This window comes from Akebia trifoliata, chromosome 8 (genome assembly GCF_017979445.1).
Source record: "Akebia trifoliata isolate Shusen 1 chromosome 8, ASM1797944v1, whole genome shotgun sequence".
Lineage (NCBI taxonomy): Eukaryota > Viridiplantae > Streptophyta > Magnoliopsida > Ranunculales > Lardizabalaceae > Akebia > Akebia trifoliata.
The window spans coordinates 8,598,591-8,619,425 of NC_141382.1; the positions used below are offsets into that span (position 1 = coordinate 8,598,591).

Consider the following 20,835-nt stretch of genomic DNA (forward strand, 5'->3'; position numbering starts at 1 on the left):
TGAGGGTAGGTTAGAGGAGGGTGTGGGTTGATGTGATTTTTTAGAGAAAAGGTGATGTGGGTAGTTAATTTTTTAGAGAAAATTGATGGGTGGTTGGTTTGATGAGGGAGGTGAGAGGGGATGATGACATGTGTCACCTTTTGATGGTAAAAGAGTGATTGGTTGATGTGGGTTGTGGTTTATGGGTTAGGGTTGTGGGTTATATATGGATTGGATATGGGTTTGGGTTTAAGGGCATTTGGTTTGGGTTTTAGGAAAGGTTAGGGGTTTTTATGAATTGGTTTGAGGTTATTTTGGATTGGGTTTTTGAGGATGGGTAGGTCATAGGGGGGGTGAGAGATTGATTTTGGAGAGTTGATGGCTTATGGGCTTTAGGTGGGCTTAAGATCTTTTCGGATTTGGAAGTGGAGAGGTGGAGGGTATAGGAGGTGGTAGGTGTCTCAAGTCTCGTTTTTTAATTTTATTTATTTTTTTGAGGTTTTTGAAATTATTGGTTTGATCAAAATGTCACGTGTTGGCAAATCGAATCTTTAAGGTCTGTTGGAGAATTTTATTGCAAATCGGGTACTTTTTTGGATGCAAGAGCGGAGCGGTGAAGATTGGGAAAACGTAAGGTAGGTCAAGCCTTTTGGTGGGCCCCCTAATCCATTAGGAGGTTTTAGGGGCCCCGATTCGATCGAAATGTCACTTTTTAGTGATTCGGGCCTTTGAGGCCCGTTGGCCCATTTATTTGGAAAATCGATATTTTTGGGCCCTTTCGAGTATGGGCCCGTTCAAATTGGGGTGTCTACAGTCTCAAAATAGGGATAATTTAAAAGTATCAAAGAATTATTGACAATTGTTTCAAACAATCTCAAATGACAAATCAAATAGAGAAAAATCTCCATAAATTACAAAAATTAATGTGATTAAGCAAATCAAATAAAAATAAAACGATACTCTTAAAAACATATTAAGAGTATATAAATAAAAAATTGACTCCGAAATATTGTTCTTCGAGAATGTTTCGATTTACCTTGAAATATTGGATTGAAACAATATTTTAGATCTTGTAGGTAACAATATTCAGACCATTACCCATCACCCTCAACGAGACTTCAACACTTGTGCAAAGGTGGAGATGCCATTGTGCCTTGTAAGTTGTTTGCCATTAAATAACCAACTTGACGCACTTTGACCCATCAAGCTTCGACTTCTCTTGAGTGCTTCTTGTTGTTTGGCTCGGAACAACTAACAATTTATTTAGCAAGATAATTTCAAATTGCGATGTTATGAGTGTTCATTTAACCCTCATCTGCCTGAATTTGAATCTGTATGGCCAAGCAGATTGGGCCAGGTTTAGCCCAATTTCTGGGCCTGGTCCATTGTCATCCTTAAGATCTAGGATATTGTTCGACTAGCCTTACTAAGGCTCCTTGGATCACCTCTTGGCATCCAATAATATGATCAGATGCTTCAAGCTTGTAGAGGACAAAATTCTAAGAATTTTGTGTAAATGCCTCTTTAGTCCCTCATCGTCCAAGTGAAAACCGGGCTCGTGGTACAAATGGGTGCTGTGCCTTCACCCACTGTGATGCGTTTTAAAGCCATGCAAGTACAACACAGCCCATTACTGACAATATCACATGCTTGCAACCCCTCCACGCTTTGAAAAAAAAAATCCCAAAAAAATTATTTTTCAGTGTTGAATTTTCAAAATGTTGGATTAAGCTCAAAAGAAATTGTTTTTTGAATTTCTTTTTTTTTTATTTAAGTATTTCGATGAAACTTAGAGGGCTGGGGTGTGGTAATCCAATTGAGCAAAACCACCCTTAGTAAGGCTTAGAATCTTATTATGTTAGTAAGGAAAGTGTTTCACTTTTTTTTTCTCCATAGGTAGGAAGAAGTCATACTTTGTTGACCCATTGCAACAAACTAAATTGTTTCTTTCGTGGGTTTAGTAAACTAACCTACTATAATTTGGTGGACATAATGCAACCTGACCCAACCCAATCAGGCGTGGGTTGGGATAGGAGTACCTCAACTTGGGCTCGAGTCAACTCTCCCATTCATAGGGCCGGCAATTGGTCAGGTGTGGGTCGGATGAAGCTATTTCCATATCTTTATTTAGTTCTATATCCGGTTATCCATATTCAATTTTTTTTATCCATTTATGCTAAGGATATCCATATCTGACTATTTATCCACTTTTTTAAAGGATATCCGTATCTGACTTGTACTCAAATTTCAAATGGATATCTAAATAAGATATTTATACCTTATCGTGAAGATGATAGAAACACCTTAATTTTAGGTTATATATTTTATCATGAATTTATCTTACTAAACTAAAATAAACAGATAATCAAGTTGGATAGGACACATATCCATATTTGACCCTAAAAATATTCAGATAAAAATGATTTCACCAGAGTTCTTAAATGGATAAAAAATTTGTACCCATACCCAAATAACTTTTTTTTTTATCGGTTACCCAAATAACTTGGGTAGGATGAGTCGGATAAGCGGACATTATCCCGACCCATAGCTAGACCTACCCGTGCCATAAATATTCACAAGGTCGATTGGGTTTGGACTGGATATTGGGTTCGGATTTGAGTTGAATAATTTAGAGCTAGAGTTGGTGCAAAATCCGGCCCTATCCATTGGGCTGGCACCCCCACCTTGATAGTATTGGATCAAATCACCCCAACCTATATTGGTAGCTAGGCCACACCCAGCATTCTACAGGGCTGTCAATGGATTGGATCAGAATCAAAACCTAGTTGTTCTGATCCGATGATTTCAGATCTAGATTGAGGATTTGGGCTCCATCAAGGATCCAATTTGATTACCTATCGGATTGGTTCTGAATCAATCATATCCTGATCCGATGGAGCTTCAATCTAATAAAGTGAGAAATTATATAAATTAATTATGTAGGAATCCTCTTTTCGTTGACATAATATCAGTTGATCTAGGTATTTCTAGCCATCCAAATATATATATATATATATAGGTCCCGTTCAGCACCAAACATTTTGCCAACCATTTTTATCCTACATGGGTTAGAAGTTTTGGAATGGGATGATTTTTGGTGAGGATGATCTCTACGGTGGGGAGATCATCTTCACCAAAATTCAGCCCATTCCAAAACTTCTAGCCCCATGTTTACAAGTTGAAAAATCGTTAACCGTCCATTTTTTGTAAATCATTTTTGATGGGGTTAGAAGTTTTGGAATGGGCTGATTTTTGGTGATGATGATCTCCTCACCGTAGAGATCATCCTCACCAAATCAGCCCATTCCAAAACTTCTAACCCATGTTTTGAAAAATGTTTTGCCAAAATGTTTGGTGCTGAACATTTCCCATATATATATATATATATAATTGATTAGCTAGTTAGGATATTTTGATCGACTAATTCCGGTCAAAAATAAATATATAATATAAATGCATACTGTAATAACAAAATATGAAACCCCTAGAGGTTGGCTCAATGGCAATTTTTGACCGATAAGTGATTAATGTGTATAGGTCGTGAGTTCGATATCCAATATGAGTATTAATTCCTCAGGGGCCACCCACAGAACGCACCCTCACTTACCTGGTGCATGTGATGTGCGGGCATAGACACGTGCCCCAGGACTAATCTTTGCCGGTTATTATATATATATGATGGTGTTCGGAGGCCCTAAAGAGAGCCAAACATTTTTTCAATATACGGGTTAGAAGTTTTGGAATTGGATGTTTTTTGTGAGGATGGTCTCTATGTTAAGGAGATCATCCTCATAAAAAATCAGTTCATTTCGAAACTTCTAACCCCATTAAAAGTGATTTACAAAAATCGGATAGTCCATGATTCTTCAACTTGTAAAGTAAGGTTAGAAGTTTCGAAAAAAATCATTCCATTCCGAAACTTCTAACCCCTATTTTGAAAAATGTTAGGCACAATGTTTGGTCCTCTTTAGGGCCTCCGAACGCTCCCCCCCCGCCCAATATATATATAATTATAATTATAATTATTTAATATTCATATTTAAAAATAATATATATGTAAAAAAGAAGAAGTAAATGTTCATTTTAGCATCGGTAAGAAAATGGCCAAAATGACCAAGTAGACTCTACGTCAAGTGATGTCCACTCCCATCCTTTTCAAGTTTAGTGCAAAGTCATCAAATAATGTCTTCATCCCATAAGGAGAGACATAATTAAAATTTTCACAATTTTCTCCGACCAAATTTTATATTGAGCTCGAGCCCAACATAACTATTCATCCAATTTCAATGAGTGTAATAGTGATATTTGCAACAAGACAAATAAGCTAATTAAAGGAATGATTTACCTCTTTGGAAAAACAAAGGCTTTGCTTGATACACTACAAAATGGTAAAAACTTGAAAAAAAATTTATTACTAAACTTTATTGTGTAAAACTCGATTTCTATTTGTTACAATTATAAATTAAAAGAAATATATAGAATGATTTGCATGTGCTTGATTGATTAAGAGTCCAACTTTGAAGCGACTAGGCCGCTTCAAAATTTTTGAGAAACCCTCCTTGTTACAAGACATGTGTCTCTTTATATTTATTTCATGCTCATGCCTTTTATTAATATTTGGCATACCTCATCAAATGCCACATGTAATCCAAAGGAGAGGTTTCTATCAAAATTTTGAAGCGGGATGGCCATTTCAAAGTTTTTTTTGTTAATTAATAATGCAATTTACATAATAAAACATAACAATAGGACCCACTTTGCTATAATTTTGTGGGGATAAATATCAGAATGGGTGGATTCCACCCTACTTATTTTATTGTTTTTCATTTTCACCTCTTCAACTTTATTATTATTTTTTCTTTTACCCCTTTAATTTTAATTTTTTTCAATAGTATTCTTCTAAATTTATTATTTTTCTATTTTTACCCCTTTTAACCTTAAATAGCACTTCCATGCCTTAGGCATTGGCGAACTCTAGTCTATATGTTAATAAAAAAAATTGTAGGGCCCACATTGCCTTAGTTTGGTAGAAGGGGGATAAATGTCTCACTTTGCTGCGCGGATAAACATCTCACTTAGCTACAATTTTGTAACATCTAGCCATTCTACTCACTTTATTATATTTTCTTTTCACCCCCTTTTCAGTTATACCCCTCTTATTTTACTATGTTCATTTTTTACCCTTGTAACTCTTATATATTGTTACAACATTTTTTACAACACACAGATGCCGTCTATTTTACAAATCAAATGGCATCAGGTAGGATTGTAATAAACATTGAAAAAATGGACAAAATCCAAGTAGTGTTGTAAAAAAACATTGTAAGAAATAGTTGTCAATTGAACTCTCTATATATTAAAAATATTAAACACCTGTCGCTACCTTGTTAGTTTTTTTAAATATATCCACATGGGGAATTCGTTTCTAAGAAAATATAAATTTCTTGAAAAATTATTTTAAAGAAAATAAATGTATTCAAAAAATAAATTCCACTTTTCAAATTGCACATGAGAAAATGTCGAAATAGACTCATGGGAAGGTAGAGAAATCATTTTTGGTGGTGAGGTAGGAAAACATTTTCCATTTAATAGTAGAAAATTTCTTTAGACAAGAAATTAAATTCAATGAAAATATACTTGATTACCATATTATTGGTCCGTCGGACACTTTGCGTCAAACGACGCTGGATCTAATAAAAACCCCAGCTTAATCCACAGTCAGACGTTTTAACTTCTTTTGGTGGGGGCGTTGCGATCGTGTGATGTGAGGACAGTTGCCACTTGCCACAAACGAACACGAGGCCGAACCGTCTTCCAATTCTTCCTTTTTCGGTTTCTTTGCTATTCTCCTCTTCAGAGAGCGAGCGAGAGAGAGAGAGAGAGAGAGAGATTCGCCATTTTTAGGGTTCTTCGTTCTTTCGTGTCTCCTGAGTTTCTCAACTCTTCAATCGATATCTAGCTATTTATAATAATATAATAATTTCAAATTATTCTTTTAGATCTGATTCCCTCCTTTTTCAACCTTTCTTGCACATTTTTGAGGAGATTTTTTGCAATTTTGAAGGGAATATCTTCGATTGGATTGAAGTGAGTCTCCTTTTGTTTTCGATTTACTTTTCTTTTTTTTCTTTGGTTCCGAATTACTGCTTTTAGGTATTATTTTCGTTTCAAGAAGTTTTCTGATTAAATGTGTAACGATTTAGGGTTTAGGTTATGGCATTTGTTAGTAATTTTCATGTTGTGGATGCTATTGTATTGGAATTTTCTGATTTAACATTATCGAAGAATCTATTGAATTTTTATTACTATTTCCACAAATCTTGAATCATTTTGTACTATAAAGATTCGAATAATATTGAATGTCTTGATCTTCATAGGCGTTGCTATTGGATATCACTTCCAGCCTTGCAAAAGGCGCAGACATGTAGCACCGAATTGCCTCCTCTTGCCAGAGCAGAAGGCCTGGTTTTGGTCTCAGATAGTGTAAGAAGGTGAATGGATTTCTTATGATTTCGGGTGCATTTGTTTTATTGTGTTACGTGATTTCTTCTTCTTAGCAATTTGAAAGACACAATGGTCTTTGAATCAAAGAAAATGCAACTTAGATTTTCCATTCTATAAGGAAGTTAAATGCACCACAACGCTTCTCCTAAAATTTAGTAACCACTCCTACACCTAAGCAAACAACCCACAATTCGTAACCACACCTACACACAATCCCCAGTTTTGATCACTTCCTAACCGAATGAAACAAACACAATTAAAGTAAAATCCATCATAACACATCTAATCTTGATATATGCTGAGCATAAACTAACCACGTAACACATCATTTGGATCACTACCTTCTTGTTGGTTGGAAACGGGAGAATGTTTACAATGGAATTTGGTCACCGTAGTTGGTGACCATTTCTAGCAAATCCCGTTTCTTTCTTTTTTCCTTTGATAGTTAAATGCAATTTGCATTAAAACGTGGTCAAGATGACCAACAAGAAAGATTACAAAGAAAGCAAAATAAGAAAACCCCAAAAGCAGCTAAGACAATCTACAAACCCAATGCCATCTCCCCATGAAGTCCTCAAAGAAGATGCCTTAAAAGACAAAACCTTTGATTGACACTTAAGATAAAATCATGTTTCTTTTTGCAACTAGGCTGGTTGATTAGTAGAACCATAGTGATGAGGTCATAGGTTTAATTCCATTCGAACTTCTAATAATGAAAAAGTTCAGTTTATATATATATGGAGATAATCATAGGTTACTAATTCCAATATGTGAAAATTTGAATCCCGTTATTAATTTGAGAACTTTTTTAGCAAAATCTTAGTGATTGTATGTGGAGCGTTGTGCTCAATTGCATGGGTTGAATATCTTATGCAAATCATTATTTGCTAATAATTTGTAGGTTGCTGAATTTCTCTGGTATCAATGGTATTTACTCGTAGAAGGGGTGAAATGGCAGCCATGGCCAGGCTTCTGGCTGATGGAAATAACCCAGAAGTTACAGCAGGTATTATAGGCTGTTAAATACTTGAATGTTGCCAATATACCTGTAGTGGAGCATTGGCACAATTGCATTCTTTGCTATTTTGTTGACTCATAAAATTTGTTAAAATATACACATACAAGTACATTAATAACTCTAGTACAGAAAATTCACAATAACGGAAGTTTTATTACATTTGGTGTAATGTAAATACTAAAACATGATATTTAGCTTAAACATCTTAACTTGACACATGATGTAAATGTACTGGATGGGTTACCCACATCTGTTTCTGTTCAGGATGTTGGAAAGAGGGACTGTATCCCTATTTTGGGTGCTAAGGTGCGTATTAATATTTGTATCTAGGCATCTTATATTATACACATTTTGGATATGTATGGGTTTTCGATCGTGTCATATCAACTTATATTGTAGAACGTGAAGTTGTTTGGGTGAGTTGATCTGTTAGAGATGTTGGGTGTGGGGTTTTTCTATCAAACCCCTGATGGTCATAGTTTAGGGAGAAGTAACAATGGTTAGCATTTTTTCATGGAATGTTAAAGGTATTGCCGTATTGGTGATAAGGTTGGAAGAAATTTCGGTCCTTTCTAATCAAATTTGGAAATTAAACATTGTAACTTTCAGGAAACCAAACTTGAGATCGTAAATAAAAGTGTGGTCACTTATCTTTGGGATATTAATGTTGTAGGGTCGTGTGTTTTCCTGACCATAGGCAACGTGGGGAGTGGGGGGTGGGGTGTAGTGTTGATGTCGGAGAAGAGAGTGATCAATGTGATCGAAACTTTAGTGGGGGCTTTTTCAGTCTTCTATTGTGTAATTGTGTAGGTGAGGAGTTCACTGGGAATTTTCAGGAGTTTATGGGTCATATGTCCAAAGGGAGAAAAGTGAATTTGGGATGAGTTGGACAACATTGCTGGATTATGTAATGCGCCTTGGTTCTTGAGGGACTTCCATGTGATTAGATTCTTCTTTGAGAAGTAATGTGGTTCGTGTGTGACTTACAATGTAAAATTTGTCGATTTTGTGAGTTGGAATCTCTTGATGGATCTCCCTCTATGGGGAACACTTTTACCTCATCCAACAATTAAGTTCCCACTTTGTGTTCGCTGCATATATATATGGTTTTGAGCTAGTGGGAAGAGCACATCCGTCCATGTATCAAATTACAATTTCTAGACCTATTTCCCTAATTTTGGAAGCTGGTGAAGTGCAATATTGCCAAATAGCATATGCCATGGGGTGCGTCTAGGCATATACCATGCACATGTGCAATTCATGTTACTTGGTAGATACTGAGAATCTGTTTTCACAAAATAATCAGCAATAAACTATTCAAAATAAGTAAAATCATAATTGGTTAGAAATCCAAAACAAACAAATTAGAGATTGGTCGAGGCTTGTGTTGAACACAATGTCCTTAAGACAATTTTGTTCCCGCAATTTGGTGCCCATTGATCTATGAACAATTGTCTCCTAGGAGACAACGATCACACGTGCAGAGGTAGTACTTCAATCTGTACGTCTAGCGAACCGAATGTTAAATTTGTATTCTCAAGGAATGCAGATGAGAAATTTAGAATGCAAGTAAAACATGAGAGAATAGAAAATTGAATGAATGACAAACAAGGTTGAAATGACCTATTTATAGAAAAAGAAGAGACACATTGTCTTTTGAAAAAGACAAAGTTTCTTAGAGACATGGTGTTTCTTGGAAAAAGTAAGGTGTCTTTTAAAAGACAACCCACAACCCAAGAAAGGTGTCTTTTTTTAAGATAATCTTTCTGGACGAACGGACATTATGGAAAACGAGATAGGAATTAAGGGGTGTGCCCCTTCAAAAGAAAACTCGAAAATAAGATTCGGATTAAGCCCAAGCCCAACACTTAAATCAACAAAAGGGCCCGTCGCGCACACCCACGTGAAGCCAAATTGTCGAAATTTGCACCCCCCACGCTCGCTTCGTGTGCACACACACGCATTAAGGAATTTTTGGACTAATGATTTAAATCTTTCTTGAGTTCATGGGCCCCTTCACGTGCGTGAACTTACCCAAGTCTCTCTCTCATATCCACTTAAGTGATATGAGAAGTTTTATATAAGAACTAAACAAATTTCTTATTTCTATCCGATGTGGGATTAAAGAGTTTCACTAACAAACTCAATAGTTTTACAAACCACATACCAACAAACCATGGCTAGTAAGGGTTGTTTGGAGTCAATTTCTCATTCATCCAAAAGAGATTTTTGACAACTTAATAAATGAAATGATTCTCTTCAAAGAGAAGAGTAAGTTTTCAAGTGGTCCTGCCTCAAATAAAGTGTGGGTCCCACTTAAATCATAGCTCAAAGTGACCCACTTGGTCACAAAAATCTGCAAATTTCTTCAAATTTTTCCAACAATCTCCCACATGAATGAAAATGACCATGACTAAATGACAATAAAACAAAACAAAACAAAACAAAACAAAAAGAGTACAAATAAGAAAGATACTACATCGGGATAGGTAATTTGTGGCTTTGAACCTTCCCTAGTAAAAACTATAGGATTTACTAACTAAATAGTGAACACGATGTCTTGAACTGTTCAACCTTAAGTGTAAATCAAGATAATAAAATTCACATAGTTCATTTCCTGACATAGTTAGTTCTCACGGTTGTGTTCATTTTGGCTCTGAACAATCCTGAATTCATAAGTGTTATAGAGAATTTTAGCCTTTATAAATTCTCATGGAAGTGGCACAACTTCACACTCACATAGGTGATTCCTATTAAGAGTACCCTGCTGTACCCCACTTGTAAATCAAGTTATAGGCATCATTAAAAGCAAAGTTTACCCTAAAAACCATTACAGGCAGCATTGTTACATTATAGGAGTGGGTAGTAAGGTTTATCTCCTCAGTGCTACTGGTGAGTCACACACAACTAGTTGAACCTAGATCTTGGGATTTCCAGTCAACTAGGTTGGGTTGTCATTGAGATGACCCTTTTGTGTAGGCTTTAATCCCATTTCCCTCAATGTGCAGTATATTTGCTCTTTTGTTAAACCCTTAGTAAACGGATCCGCGAGGTTGTCTTTAAACTTTATATAATCAATGGAAATAACTCCATTTGAGAGCAACTGCTTAACAGTATTGTGTCTACGACGAATATGTCGAGACTTATCATTATACATATTATTTTGTGTCCTTGTTATTGCTGCTTGATTATCACAATGTACATAGATGGCGGGCATGGGTTTTGACCATTATGGAATATCCTCTAAAAAATGTTGACGCCACTCAATTTCTTCTCCACTTTATCTAAAGCTATAAATTTCGATTCCATGGTAGATCGTTCTATACACGTCTGTTTAGAAGATTTTCAAGAAACAACTGCACTTCCAAGTGTGAATATATATCCACATGTGGATTTTGATTCTTCAAAATCTAATGTTCAATTAGCATCACAATATTCTTCAAGTACCGTTGGATACCTAGGGTAGTGCAACACATAATCAGAGTAAATTTTAAGTATCTTAAAATCTAGACTAATGCCTTTTAGTGATCTGATCTTGGATTACTTGTATGTCTACTCAGTTTGTTAACTGAGTAAGCAATGTCTGGCCTTATGTAGTTCATGAGATACATTAAATTGCCAATTATACGAAAGTACTCTAATTGAAAGATATTCTCACTAGTATTTTTCTTCAAATGAAAATTAATTTTTACTGGTGTTTTAACAAGATTACAATTAAATTGATTAAATTTCTTAAGCATTTTCTCAATATAATGTGATTGAGATAATGTAAGTCCTGTTGATGTTCTACTAACTTTTATTTTTAGTATAACATCAACAACACCTAAGTCTTTCATTTCAAACTTATTAGTCAACATTTTCCTTGTTGACTTGATGATATTTTTGTTAGTTCCTACCATTAACATATCATCAATATAAAGGCAAACAATGATATAAGTATCTTCAATGCTTTTAAGGTATACACATTTGTCTCATTCATTAATTTTGAAACCATTTGGCAACATTACACTGTCAAAATTTTCATGCAATTGTTTAGGTGCTTGTTTCAATCCATACAGTGATTTAACAAGTCTGTACACTTTTCTTTCCTGTCCTTTGACAGTAAAACTTTCTGGTTGTTCCATATCAATTTCTTCATTTAATTCACCATTTAAAAAAGTTGTATTAACATCCATTTGATGTATTTTAGCTTATGCAATGTTGCAATAGCTATCAACATACGAATGAAAGTTATTCTTGTAACTGGTGAATATGTGTCAAAATAGTCTAAATCTTCTTTTTGTTTGAACCCTTTGGTAACAAGTCTTGCCTTGTACTTGTTTATGGAATTATCGGGTTTCATCTTCTCTTTGAAGATTCATTTGCAACGTATAGGCTTGCTACTTGGTGGAAGATCCACCAATTCCCAAATGTGATTTTGCAAAATTGAATCAATTTCGCTATTCACAGCCTCTTTACAATAAGGTGCTTCAAGTGTAGACATGACTTCCTCAAAGGTTTAAGGTTCATTTTCTAACAAAAAAGTTAAAAAATTAGGACCAAATGATTTAGTCACTTTAGTTCTCTTACTGCGTCTAGGTTCATCGTCATTTTTTATAGATTTTTGGTCTCTATTGGCTTGTGAACTAGTAATCGCAGTATTATAAGTTCTTTTGTGAGAACTTATTTCTTGTACATTTTTACAATGAAAAATATTCTAAAAAAATGAAGCATTCCTTGACTCAATAATGGTATTGACATGAATGTCAAGGATGTCAGATTTGTGCACAAGGAATCGATATGCACTATTGTTATGTGCATAACCAATGAATATACAATTAATGGTTTTTGGTTCTATCTTAACCTTTTTAGGGTTAAGAACTATTACCTTAGCCAAACACCCCCACACTTTTAAATATTTATAAGATGGTCTTCGACCTTTCCATAACTCATATGGAGTTTAGTTTAATTTCTTGTGAGGTATCTTGTTAAGAATGTGACTTGCTGAAAGGATTGCTTTCCCTCACAAATTTTGGGGTAAACCAGAACTTATCAACATAGCATTCATCATTTCTTTTAAGGTTCAATTTTTTTGTATTTAGAAACACCATTAGATTGTGATGAATAAGGAGCGGTAGTTTGGTGAATAATACCATGTTCTAAACAGAACTCACCAATGGATGCTTCATATTCTCCTCTTTTATTACTTCTTACTACCTTTATCTTTTTACTAAGTTGATTTTCAACTTCATTCTTGTAATGTTTAAACATTTCTAAGGCTTCGTCTTTACTCTTTAGCAAATACACATAACAATATTTTTTGCAATCATCAATAAAAGTAATGAAATACTTCTTCCCATCTCTTGTTTGCATAAACTTTAAATCACAGATATCACTATGAATTAACTCTAGAGGTTTAGTGTTCATTTCCATATAATGAAATAGTGTTTTGGTCAATTTGGCTTTCATATATGTTTCTGATTTTGGTCGATATGAAATTTAGGCAATAAATCTAAATTTATTAACTTTTGCAAGGTATTAAAATTCACATGACCTAATCTATAATGCTACACATTGAAAGACTCAATCATATAAACAGAAGAATTCACTTTATTCATATTAGAAACTTTGAATACAATCGTCATTACATTCATCTTAACTAGATTATCGGTCAAATACCCTTGGCCCACATACATCCCATTCTTAGTAAGTACAAATTCATCAGATTTAAATACCGATCTGAAACCCTTCTTACTAAGTAAAGGTCTGGATGCAAAATTTTTCCAGGTGTTGGTTAAGTGTTGCACATCAGTCAAAGTAAGATTCTTCCCTTAAGTAAATTTTAGCACTACCTTCCCTTGACCTTCAATTCTTAAAGTTGAAGAGTTGCCCATAAAGAGTTCAACTTTTTCCATTCTAATATTAATATATTTTAAAAATAAATTCTTGTCAGAGCATATATGGTGAGTAGCCTTTGTGTCCACCCACCATTCTTTAGTATTTTTGACTAAATTTACTTTAGAGACAACTGCAGAGAGGTTGATGTTAGAAACAACTACAATAAGATTCTCTACTTCAGTCAACTGGGCTTGAACATGTTTGTTCTTCGATGAATCCTGGTCCTTGCGTTTACGACAGTCTTTGGCTTGATGTCTAAGTTTGTTGTAAACAAAACAGTTTCCCTTGAATCTTTTAAAGTTCTTGCCTTTAGGACCTTGAGTGGAGAATTACCTCTTTTTAAAATTTGATTTGGGCCTTTTATCTTCTACCATATTTGCCTTGGGCTCGAAGTAGTTATTTTTAGCCCTTTCTCAATCCTCAATTGCACTATCAAGTCTTCAAACTTCATCTTTTTGCGTTTGTGCTTCAAATAATTTTTGAAATCTTTTCAAATGGCGGTAATTTTTCAATTACTGATGCCACTTGAAAGGATTCACTAACAGATATGCCTTCTGCATGAATTTCATGTAGGATAATCTGAAGTTCTTGGATTTGATTTATCATTGTTTTGGAATCCAACATTTTAAAATCTAACAACCTGCCAACTACAGATTTTTTCTATCTAGCATCTTCTGTCTTATATTTTTTGTCTAAGAATTCCCACAGGTCTTTTGCAGTGGTGATTGGATTGTATACGTTATACAAGGTGTTATCCAATCCGTTGAGGATATAGTTCCTGCATAGGAAATCAGAATGTTTCCATGCTTCAACAACAACAACAATTGTACTATATGATTCGTTCTCTTTAAGAACATGATCATCTTCTTGAAGGAATTTGGCTAAATTTAATGTTGTCAAGTAGAATAACATTTTCTGTTGCCAATGCTTGAAATCTGAGCCATTAAATTTCTTTGATTTTTCTTGGTGATTCATTTTAATATGTGAAAATAGAATTATAAATAATTAAATACAAAATTGTCTTAAGATTGTTTAAAAAATCTGCAGAAATTTGCAGATTTCTGCGACCAAGTGGGTTACTTTGAGCTATGATTTAAGTGGGACCTACACTTTGTTTGAGGTGGGATCACTTGGAAACTTCTTATTCTCTTTGAAAAGAATAATTTTATTTATTAAGTTGTCAAAAATCCCTTTGGGGTGAATGAGAAATTGACTCCAAACAACGCCTACTAACTATGGCTTGTTAATATGTGGTTTGTAAAACTATTGAGTTTGTTAGTGAAACTCTTTAGTCCCACATCGGATAGGAATAAGAAATTTGTCTAGTTCTTATATAGAACTTCTCATATCACTTAAGTGAATATATGAGAGAGACTTGGGTAACTCACGCACGCTCAAGGCGCCCATGGGCTCAAGAAATATTTAAATCATTGGTCTAAAAAATCATTAATGCGTGTGCGTGCACAAGATGCGCGCGCAGGGGGGTGCAAATTTAGACAATTTGGCTTCATGTGGCTATGCGTGTCGGGCCCTTTTGCTGATTAAAGTGTTGGGCTTGGGTTTAATCCAAATTTAATTTTCGGGTTTTCTTTTGAAGGGGTGCACCCCTTAATTTCTATCTCGTTTTCCATGGTGTCTATTCTTCCAGAAAGGTTGTCTTCAAAATAGACACCTCTTTTGGGTTGTCTCTTAAGAGACATCTTACCTTTTCCAAGAGACACCATGTCTCTCAGAAACCTTATCTTTTTCAAGAGATACTATCTCTACTTTTTCTATTAATAGGTCATTTCGATTTTGATTGTCATTCATTCGATTTTCTCTTTTCTCCTGTTTTACTTGCATTCTGAATTTCTTGTTTGCATTCCTTGAGAGTACAAACTTAACATTTGGTTCGCTAGATGTATAGATTGAAGTGCTGCTTCTAAACGTGTGATCATTGTTTCCTGGGAGACAATTGTTCATAGATCCGTGGGCACCAAATTGCGGGAACAAAATTGTCTTAAGAACATTGTGTTCAACACAAGCCTCGATCAATCTCTAATTTGTTCGGTTGAATTTCTAACCAGTTCTGATTTTACTTATTTTGAATTGTTTCTTCTTGAGTATTTTGAATTGCATTTGTGATGGCATAACAAAAAAAAAATATTTGTTTTAAATTTAAAAAAATATATATAAAAAAGTATGCAAGGGCTTAAGAATGCATAAAATTGAAAAAAGAAGAAGAAATCTTTGGTAATTATGAGAAGCTAACAAAGTTGCAAAATGCTTGACTTGTATTTGATTGTAAAGTTTATTAAATTTGCTTGTCTTGCTTCTTGTAGAGTAGCTTTTTGTTTGTTTTGCTTCTTGTCTTGAAGTAGAAGAAGATACAAAGTGGAAGTATACGAACTGAGAAAACAAGTTGTATATTAAATTAGTATAAGTAGAAGTGGTGAGCATTTGAGTTTTTATATAAATGTATTATTTAGAGAGTATTGGAGAGAAAATGTTGGCCTTTTAGATGCTTAGAATGGGGGTATTTATAGATGTGTTTGACAAAGAAAACATAAAAATTAGTCCACAACAATCAGATCTGACTGTTGGACAAGTACGCAATAGCATACTACGTATGCAATTGCTTGTGAGTCTATAACACATTTTTCACCTTTGCTGTCATGGCTTATGTGGGACTGCATTTGGCAATAATGAAGTGTTGAATCGTCCCTTCCATTGTGTTAGAAATTATGTGCTTGCGTCATTCAAACTACATAGATACGCAAGTGGTGGGATTCTTAAGATACAAATATAGCTTGTTATCATTCCAGGTCAAGCTCAAGTCCAGAATGAAGAGGTCTATGAATGGGTGGACTGAAAAACAATTGAGTTGTTGGAGGAAATTGCTATAATGGGTTAGAAGGAAGAGGTGCAGCTCTAGCCCCTAAGGAGTTTTATAAGAGAATTAACCAAAAAGCAAAATTCTAGAAAACAACTAAAAGGTTGTGAATATGACTTTGTTTGGAAAGTGGTTTTGGACATTTGAATATACAAATTTGTCTTTGGAGAGAGTTATACTGAAAAAATATGGATGTCCAGAATTTTCAAATGTGAGAGTGGTGATGTTACATCTTTTGGCCGTGTACTGTGGGAAGGGAATCAAATGGGTTGAGTGAGTTTGGGAAAGGGGTGGCTTTTAGAGTAGGAAAGAACAATAAGGTTCGCTTTTTGGAAGATTGTTGGTGTGAAGTCCCCTCTTTTATTATTATTATTATTATTATTATTATTCAAATGTGAGATTGGTATCAGAGCCACCTTTTTCAAAACTAATTTATTCAAGGAAAGAATAATAACTTTATTTGAAAGAATTTTCGTCTGACCAAAGTCGCGTATCTCTCCTTAATGGCCAGTCGAGCCGATTTACGGGAATAAATCGTTGACAGTCCGAATTTTTTTTACATATAAGTGTAAAATGAATTCCTTGATTAAATTCGTTTCTGAAAAACAAAGCTCAGATCCAGAAAATCCAGACGTCTTAAACATGGAAGAAAACTCAATCGTTGATATAGAATCCAGCCTACACAATTGGAATATCCCTATGGTTCCTATAAAAAACATATACAAAAAAGGAAGTTTTATTACAAAAACAAATTATACAATAAAAGTCTGTGAACAAACAATCCCTCTAGTTACAGAACACCAAACAGTAGAATTATTCTCAAAAGATTCAATACTAAAACATCAATAAAAACATAAGTTCGTACACATAGGATTGATTCAAGTAGGTATCAAACCATTAACCAGAATAGGCTTAAAAGCCTCAGTATTATTATGTTTAAAAGATAAAAGACATTTAAATTTCTCAGATTCTTTGTTAGGACTAGTTGAGTCAAGTCTTTGTGACGGACCTATTTATTTTGACAGTTTTCCCAATTTCACATTAGCATTAACTGATCCAGGAATCATTTATAAAACCATGCCAACAACAATAAACCCAGGAGCTTTAACCAAAACCTCTTTAGAAGAAGAAACTCTACTCTTACAAAGTAATATTTATAAATCAAATAAATTAGTTTCTAAAAGAATTTCTTGGAATGATGTTCAATTACCAGCAACCTGGAATCTAACAGGAGAAGGTCAATCACAAATACCAGAAAACAAAGAACCTGAATTAATTATCCAATATCCAGATGGAAATGTTAAAATTAACTTCCCCACATTCAAGAGATCAATTATATTAACAGATGAGGCTAGCTCAGTAACTACGATACCCTTACAAAATGACATAACCACAGGAAGATTATCTACCAGTAGGGCCTCTACAAGTAAAGAATTAAAGCTCAAAGGAGTTAAAGATGAAACAATACCAATTCCATATTACCAGGACCCTAGGAAAATGACCTTTACTCAACATTCTCCCAATTCATCTCCAACCCAATCACAGATGCAAGATGATTTACCTCAAATACATATGATAGAAAAATAAGAATTTAAACCAAACATTCCAAAAATAAAATTAGATTATCTTTTATCACAACATAAAAAAGAGTTTGAAGATAAATCAGAAAATTATCAAAATCAAGTTTGGGAATTTTATTATGACCATTTGACTAAAACAAAAAAAGAAATTCCATTCTTTGACTGGTACTATAGATATTTTAAAAAATCTTTTAACAAACAGATAGATGTCATAAAATCAAATCTCTGGGATATACCTAGAGTAGGACAAATAAAATCCATCCATCCACCTCCAATAAATGAAATAGTGATCCCCGTTCACAAGGACACAGTCATAGGTTCACCTTATAAGTCAGTAGGATTTAAAGACCTAGACAAAGAACCTACACTTAAAGATGTTGATAATATCATGAAACAAAACAACTATACCAACAGATACCTTACCTCTTTAGGAGATCAATTAATAAGAATAGAAAATATTTGTACAAAATCTACAACTCTTGAAGAAACAGCAAAAACAAGTAATTATCAAGAAAACAAGATTCCCATTTTTACTCCATACGAAATACCAAAAGAATTAAGAATGAATATCCCAGATAAACAAGAAATGTTACAAGAAATAAGTAACAAACTGGCCATACTAGATATAGGAAAGGCAAAAGAAATAACAATACTAGATCAGTCAGAAACACCCTTAAACTTTCAAGAGTAAGAAATAAGCTCTGAAGAAGAATTATCCAACATGACCGATACAGAACTCTAAGAACTTACCCAACAGTTCCAAGAATATGAAATAAATATGGCAACAACCCTACATTCATCTAGGTATAATAGACCAATGATGCCCAATTATTACAAAAGACCAAGTCCAATATATACACAATGTGAAGAAAGAAGCATGATGACACAATCAATTTATGATGGAAAATCTCTTTATGAATGGAATGTAGATGGATTATTAGAATACAACATCTTATCTTTATTACAAGAAATGGCAATGGTCTCTACTGCAGCCCAACCATATGCCTCTGACCATCAAATTGCCCAAAGAATAGTTTCAGGATTCACAGGACAGATAAAAGGATGGTGGGATAATTATCTAACACAAGACCAAAGAAATTTTATTCTAACAAAAATCAAAACAACAGAAACTGGAATACCAATAAAAAATGAACAAGGTCAAGATATAGGAGATGCAGTCAACACCTTAATTTATAGCATAATCAAACATTTCATAAGAGACCCAGATCATTATAGAGATAGATCTTCTGAACTCTTAACCAATTTAAAATGTCCAAAACTTCATGATTTCAGATGGTATAAAGATGTCTTTCTCACCAAAGTAATGATTAGAACTGATTATAACCAACCATTTTGGAAAGAAAAATTTATTTCAGGACTTCCCATATTATTTGCAGAAAAGGTTAGAACAAAAATAAGTTCCCTTAATAACGGAAATATTCCATACACAGAACTTACCTATGGCCAAATTATTTGTTTTATTCATTCTGAAGGTCTCAAACTCTGTAACGATCTAAGACTTCAACATAAATTTAACAAGATCGCTTTTCCAGTCGAAAAGAATTAGGACAATTTTGTGAACAATGTGGTTTACCTCCACCCTTTTCATCATCACCTTCCAAAACCTCCAAACGTTCAAAAATTTTTCGCCCCCGATATCCTCGATACAATAAAAACAAAATTACACCATCACCTCAAAAGCAGTATTATAAAAAGAAAAAACAAAAAACCTTTTGAACGTTCTCAAAAACAACAAAGACAAACAAGAAAAATACCTACATGTTATAAATGTGGAAAAATAGGACATTACAAAAATCAATGTAGAGTAAAACAAAAGATAAATGAGTTAGAAATAGATGAAAAACTAAAAACACAATTATCCAATTTAATGATCAATTCAGATTATTCAAGTGATGATACAGACAATAGATCAGATATAATAAAAAGCTCTAGTGATGATGATATACAATTAAAAGAGGAAACTGACAAAACACTACAATTCTGCAACACCACTTGTAGATGCAAATCAATAAATGTATTAACAAAAGAACATTGAATACTATTTGATTATATAGACAAAATAGAAAATCCAGATTTACAAAAAGGATACCTTTTACAATTAAGAGATACAATAAAAAAGGAAGAATCAACAATCAAAGACATTCAAGGTTATAGTTTACAAGAAATATTCAAAAAATTTGACAAAAAACAGGAGAAAGAAACAACAATTCAGGATTTACAGAGAGAAATAAACCAGATAAAAGAAGAAATCAAAAGATTATAAATAATAAGTAAAGGACAACATGAACAGATAGATATACTAAATTTTAATAAACATAAACAAAAAGAAGTCCCAGAAGAAGAAAATTATGTACAAATAATAAATAAAATTCAATACCAAAAATGATTTATTAATGTTCAATTGGTGGTTAATAAAGAATTCATGATAACAATTGTAGCCTTAGTAGATTTTGGAGCAGATCTAAATTGTATACAAGAAGGCATTATTTCGACCAAATATTTTGAAAAAACTATAGAAAGAATATCCACATCTGATGGATCAAGTTTAAAAATCAAATACAAACTTTCAGATGTGCATATTTGTAACCAAGGAATATGTATAAATACTCATTTTATACTAGTAAAAAACTTAACGAAATTTGTCATCCTAGGTACACCATTCTTAGCATTAATACAACCCTTCACGGTAGACTCTACAGGTATTAGATGCAGATTATTAGAACAAGAAGTACAATTCAAATTTATACAAGAGCCTCAAGAAATAGAATTAGATATAATAAAAAATAAAGCCATAAAAAATACAGTTAACTTAGTAACCAGAAAAGAAAAACAATTAAAATTTCTAAAACAAGAAGTAAACTTTTTAAAAATTAGAGAACAATTAAATAACCCAAACCTTAAAATCCAAATACAAAAGTTCAAAGAAAACCTAGAAAAGGAAATCTACTCTAATCTACCTAATGCCTTTTGGCATAGGAAAAAAC

The 20,835-nt window shown here is 33.7% G+C and overlaps 1 protein-coding gene across 7 annotated transcripts in view; it reads left to right on the forward strand.

Annotated features, from left to right (window-relative positions):
• Positions 1 to 5,792: 5,792 nt before the first annotated feature.
• The window catches only part of LOC147395919 (uncharacterized), a 36,906-nt gene continuing 21,863 nt past the window's right edge, over positions 5,793 to 20,835 (forward strand). The window contains exons 1-3 of one of the 7 annotated variants that reach the window (XM_086450810.1): positions 5,793 to 6,066; positions 6,357 to 6,470; positions 7,385 to 7,489. In XM_086450810.1, coding sequence (XP_086306936.1) covers positions 7,408 to 7,489 — 82 coding nt within the window. In that variant the 5' untranslated portion in view covers positions 5,793 to 6,066; positions 6,357 to 6,470; positions 7,385 to 7,407. Of the gene's footprint in view, positions 6,067 to 6,356; positions 6,471 to 7,384; positions 7,490 to 7,788; positions 7,808 to 20,835 lie in introns of those variants that run through there. The other 6 variants (XM_086450809.1, XM_086450808.1, XM_086450813.1 and 3 more) reach the window with 6 other exon arrangements.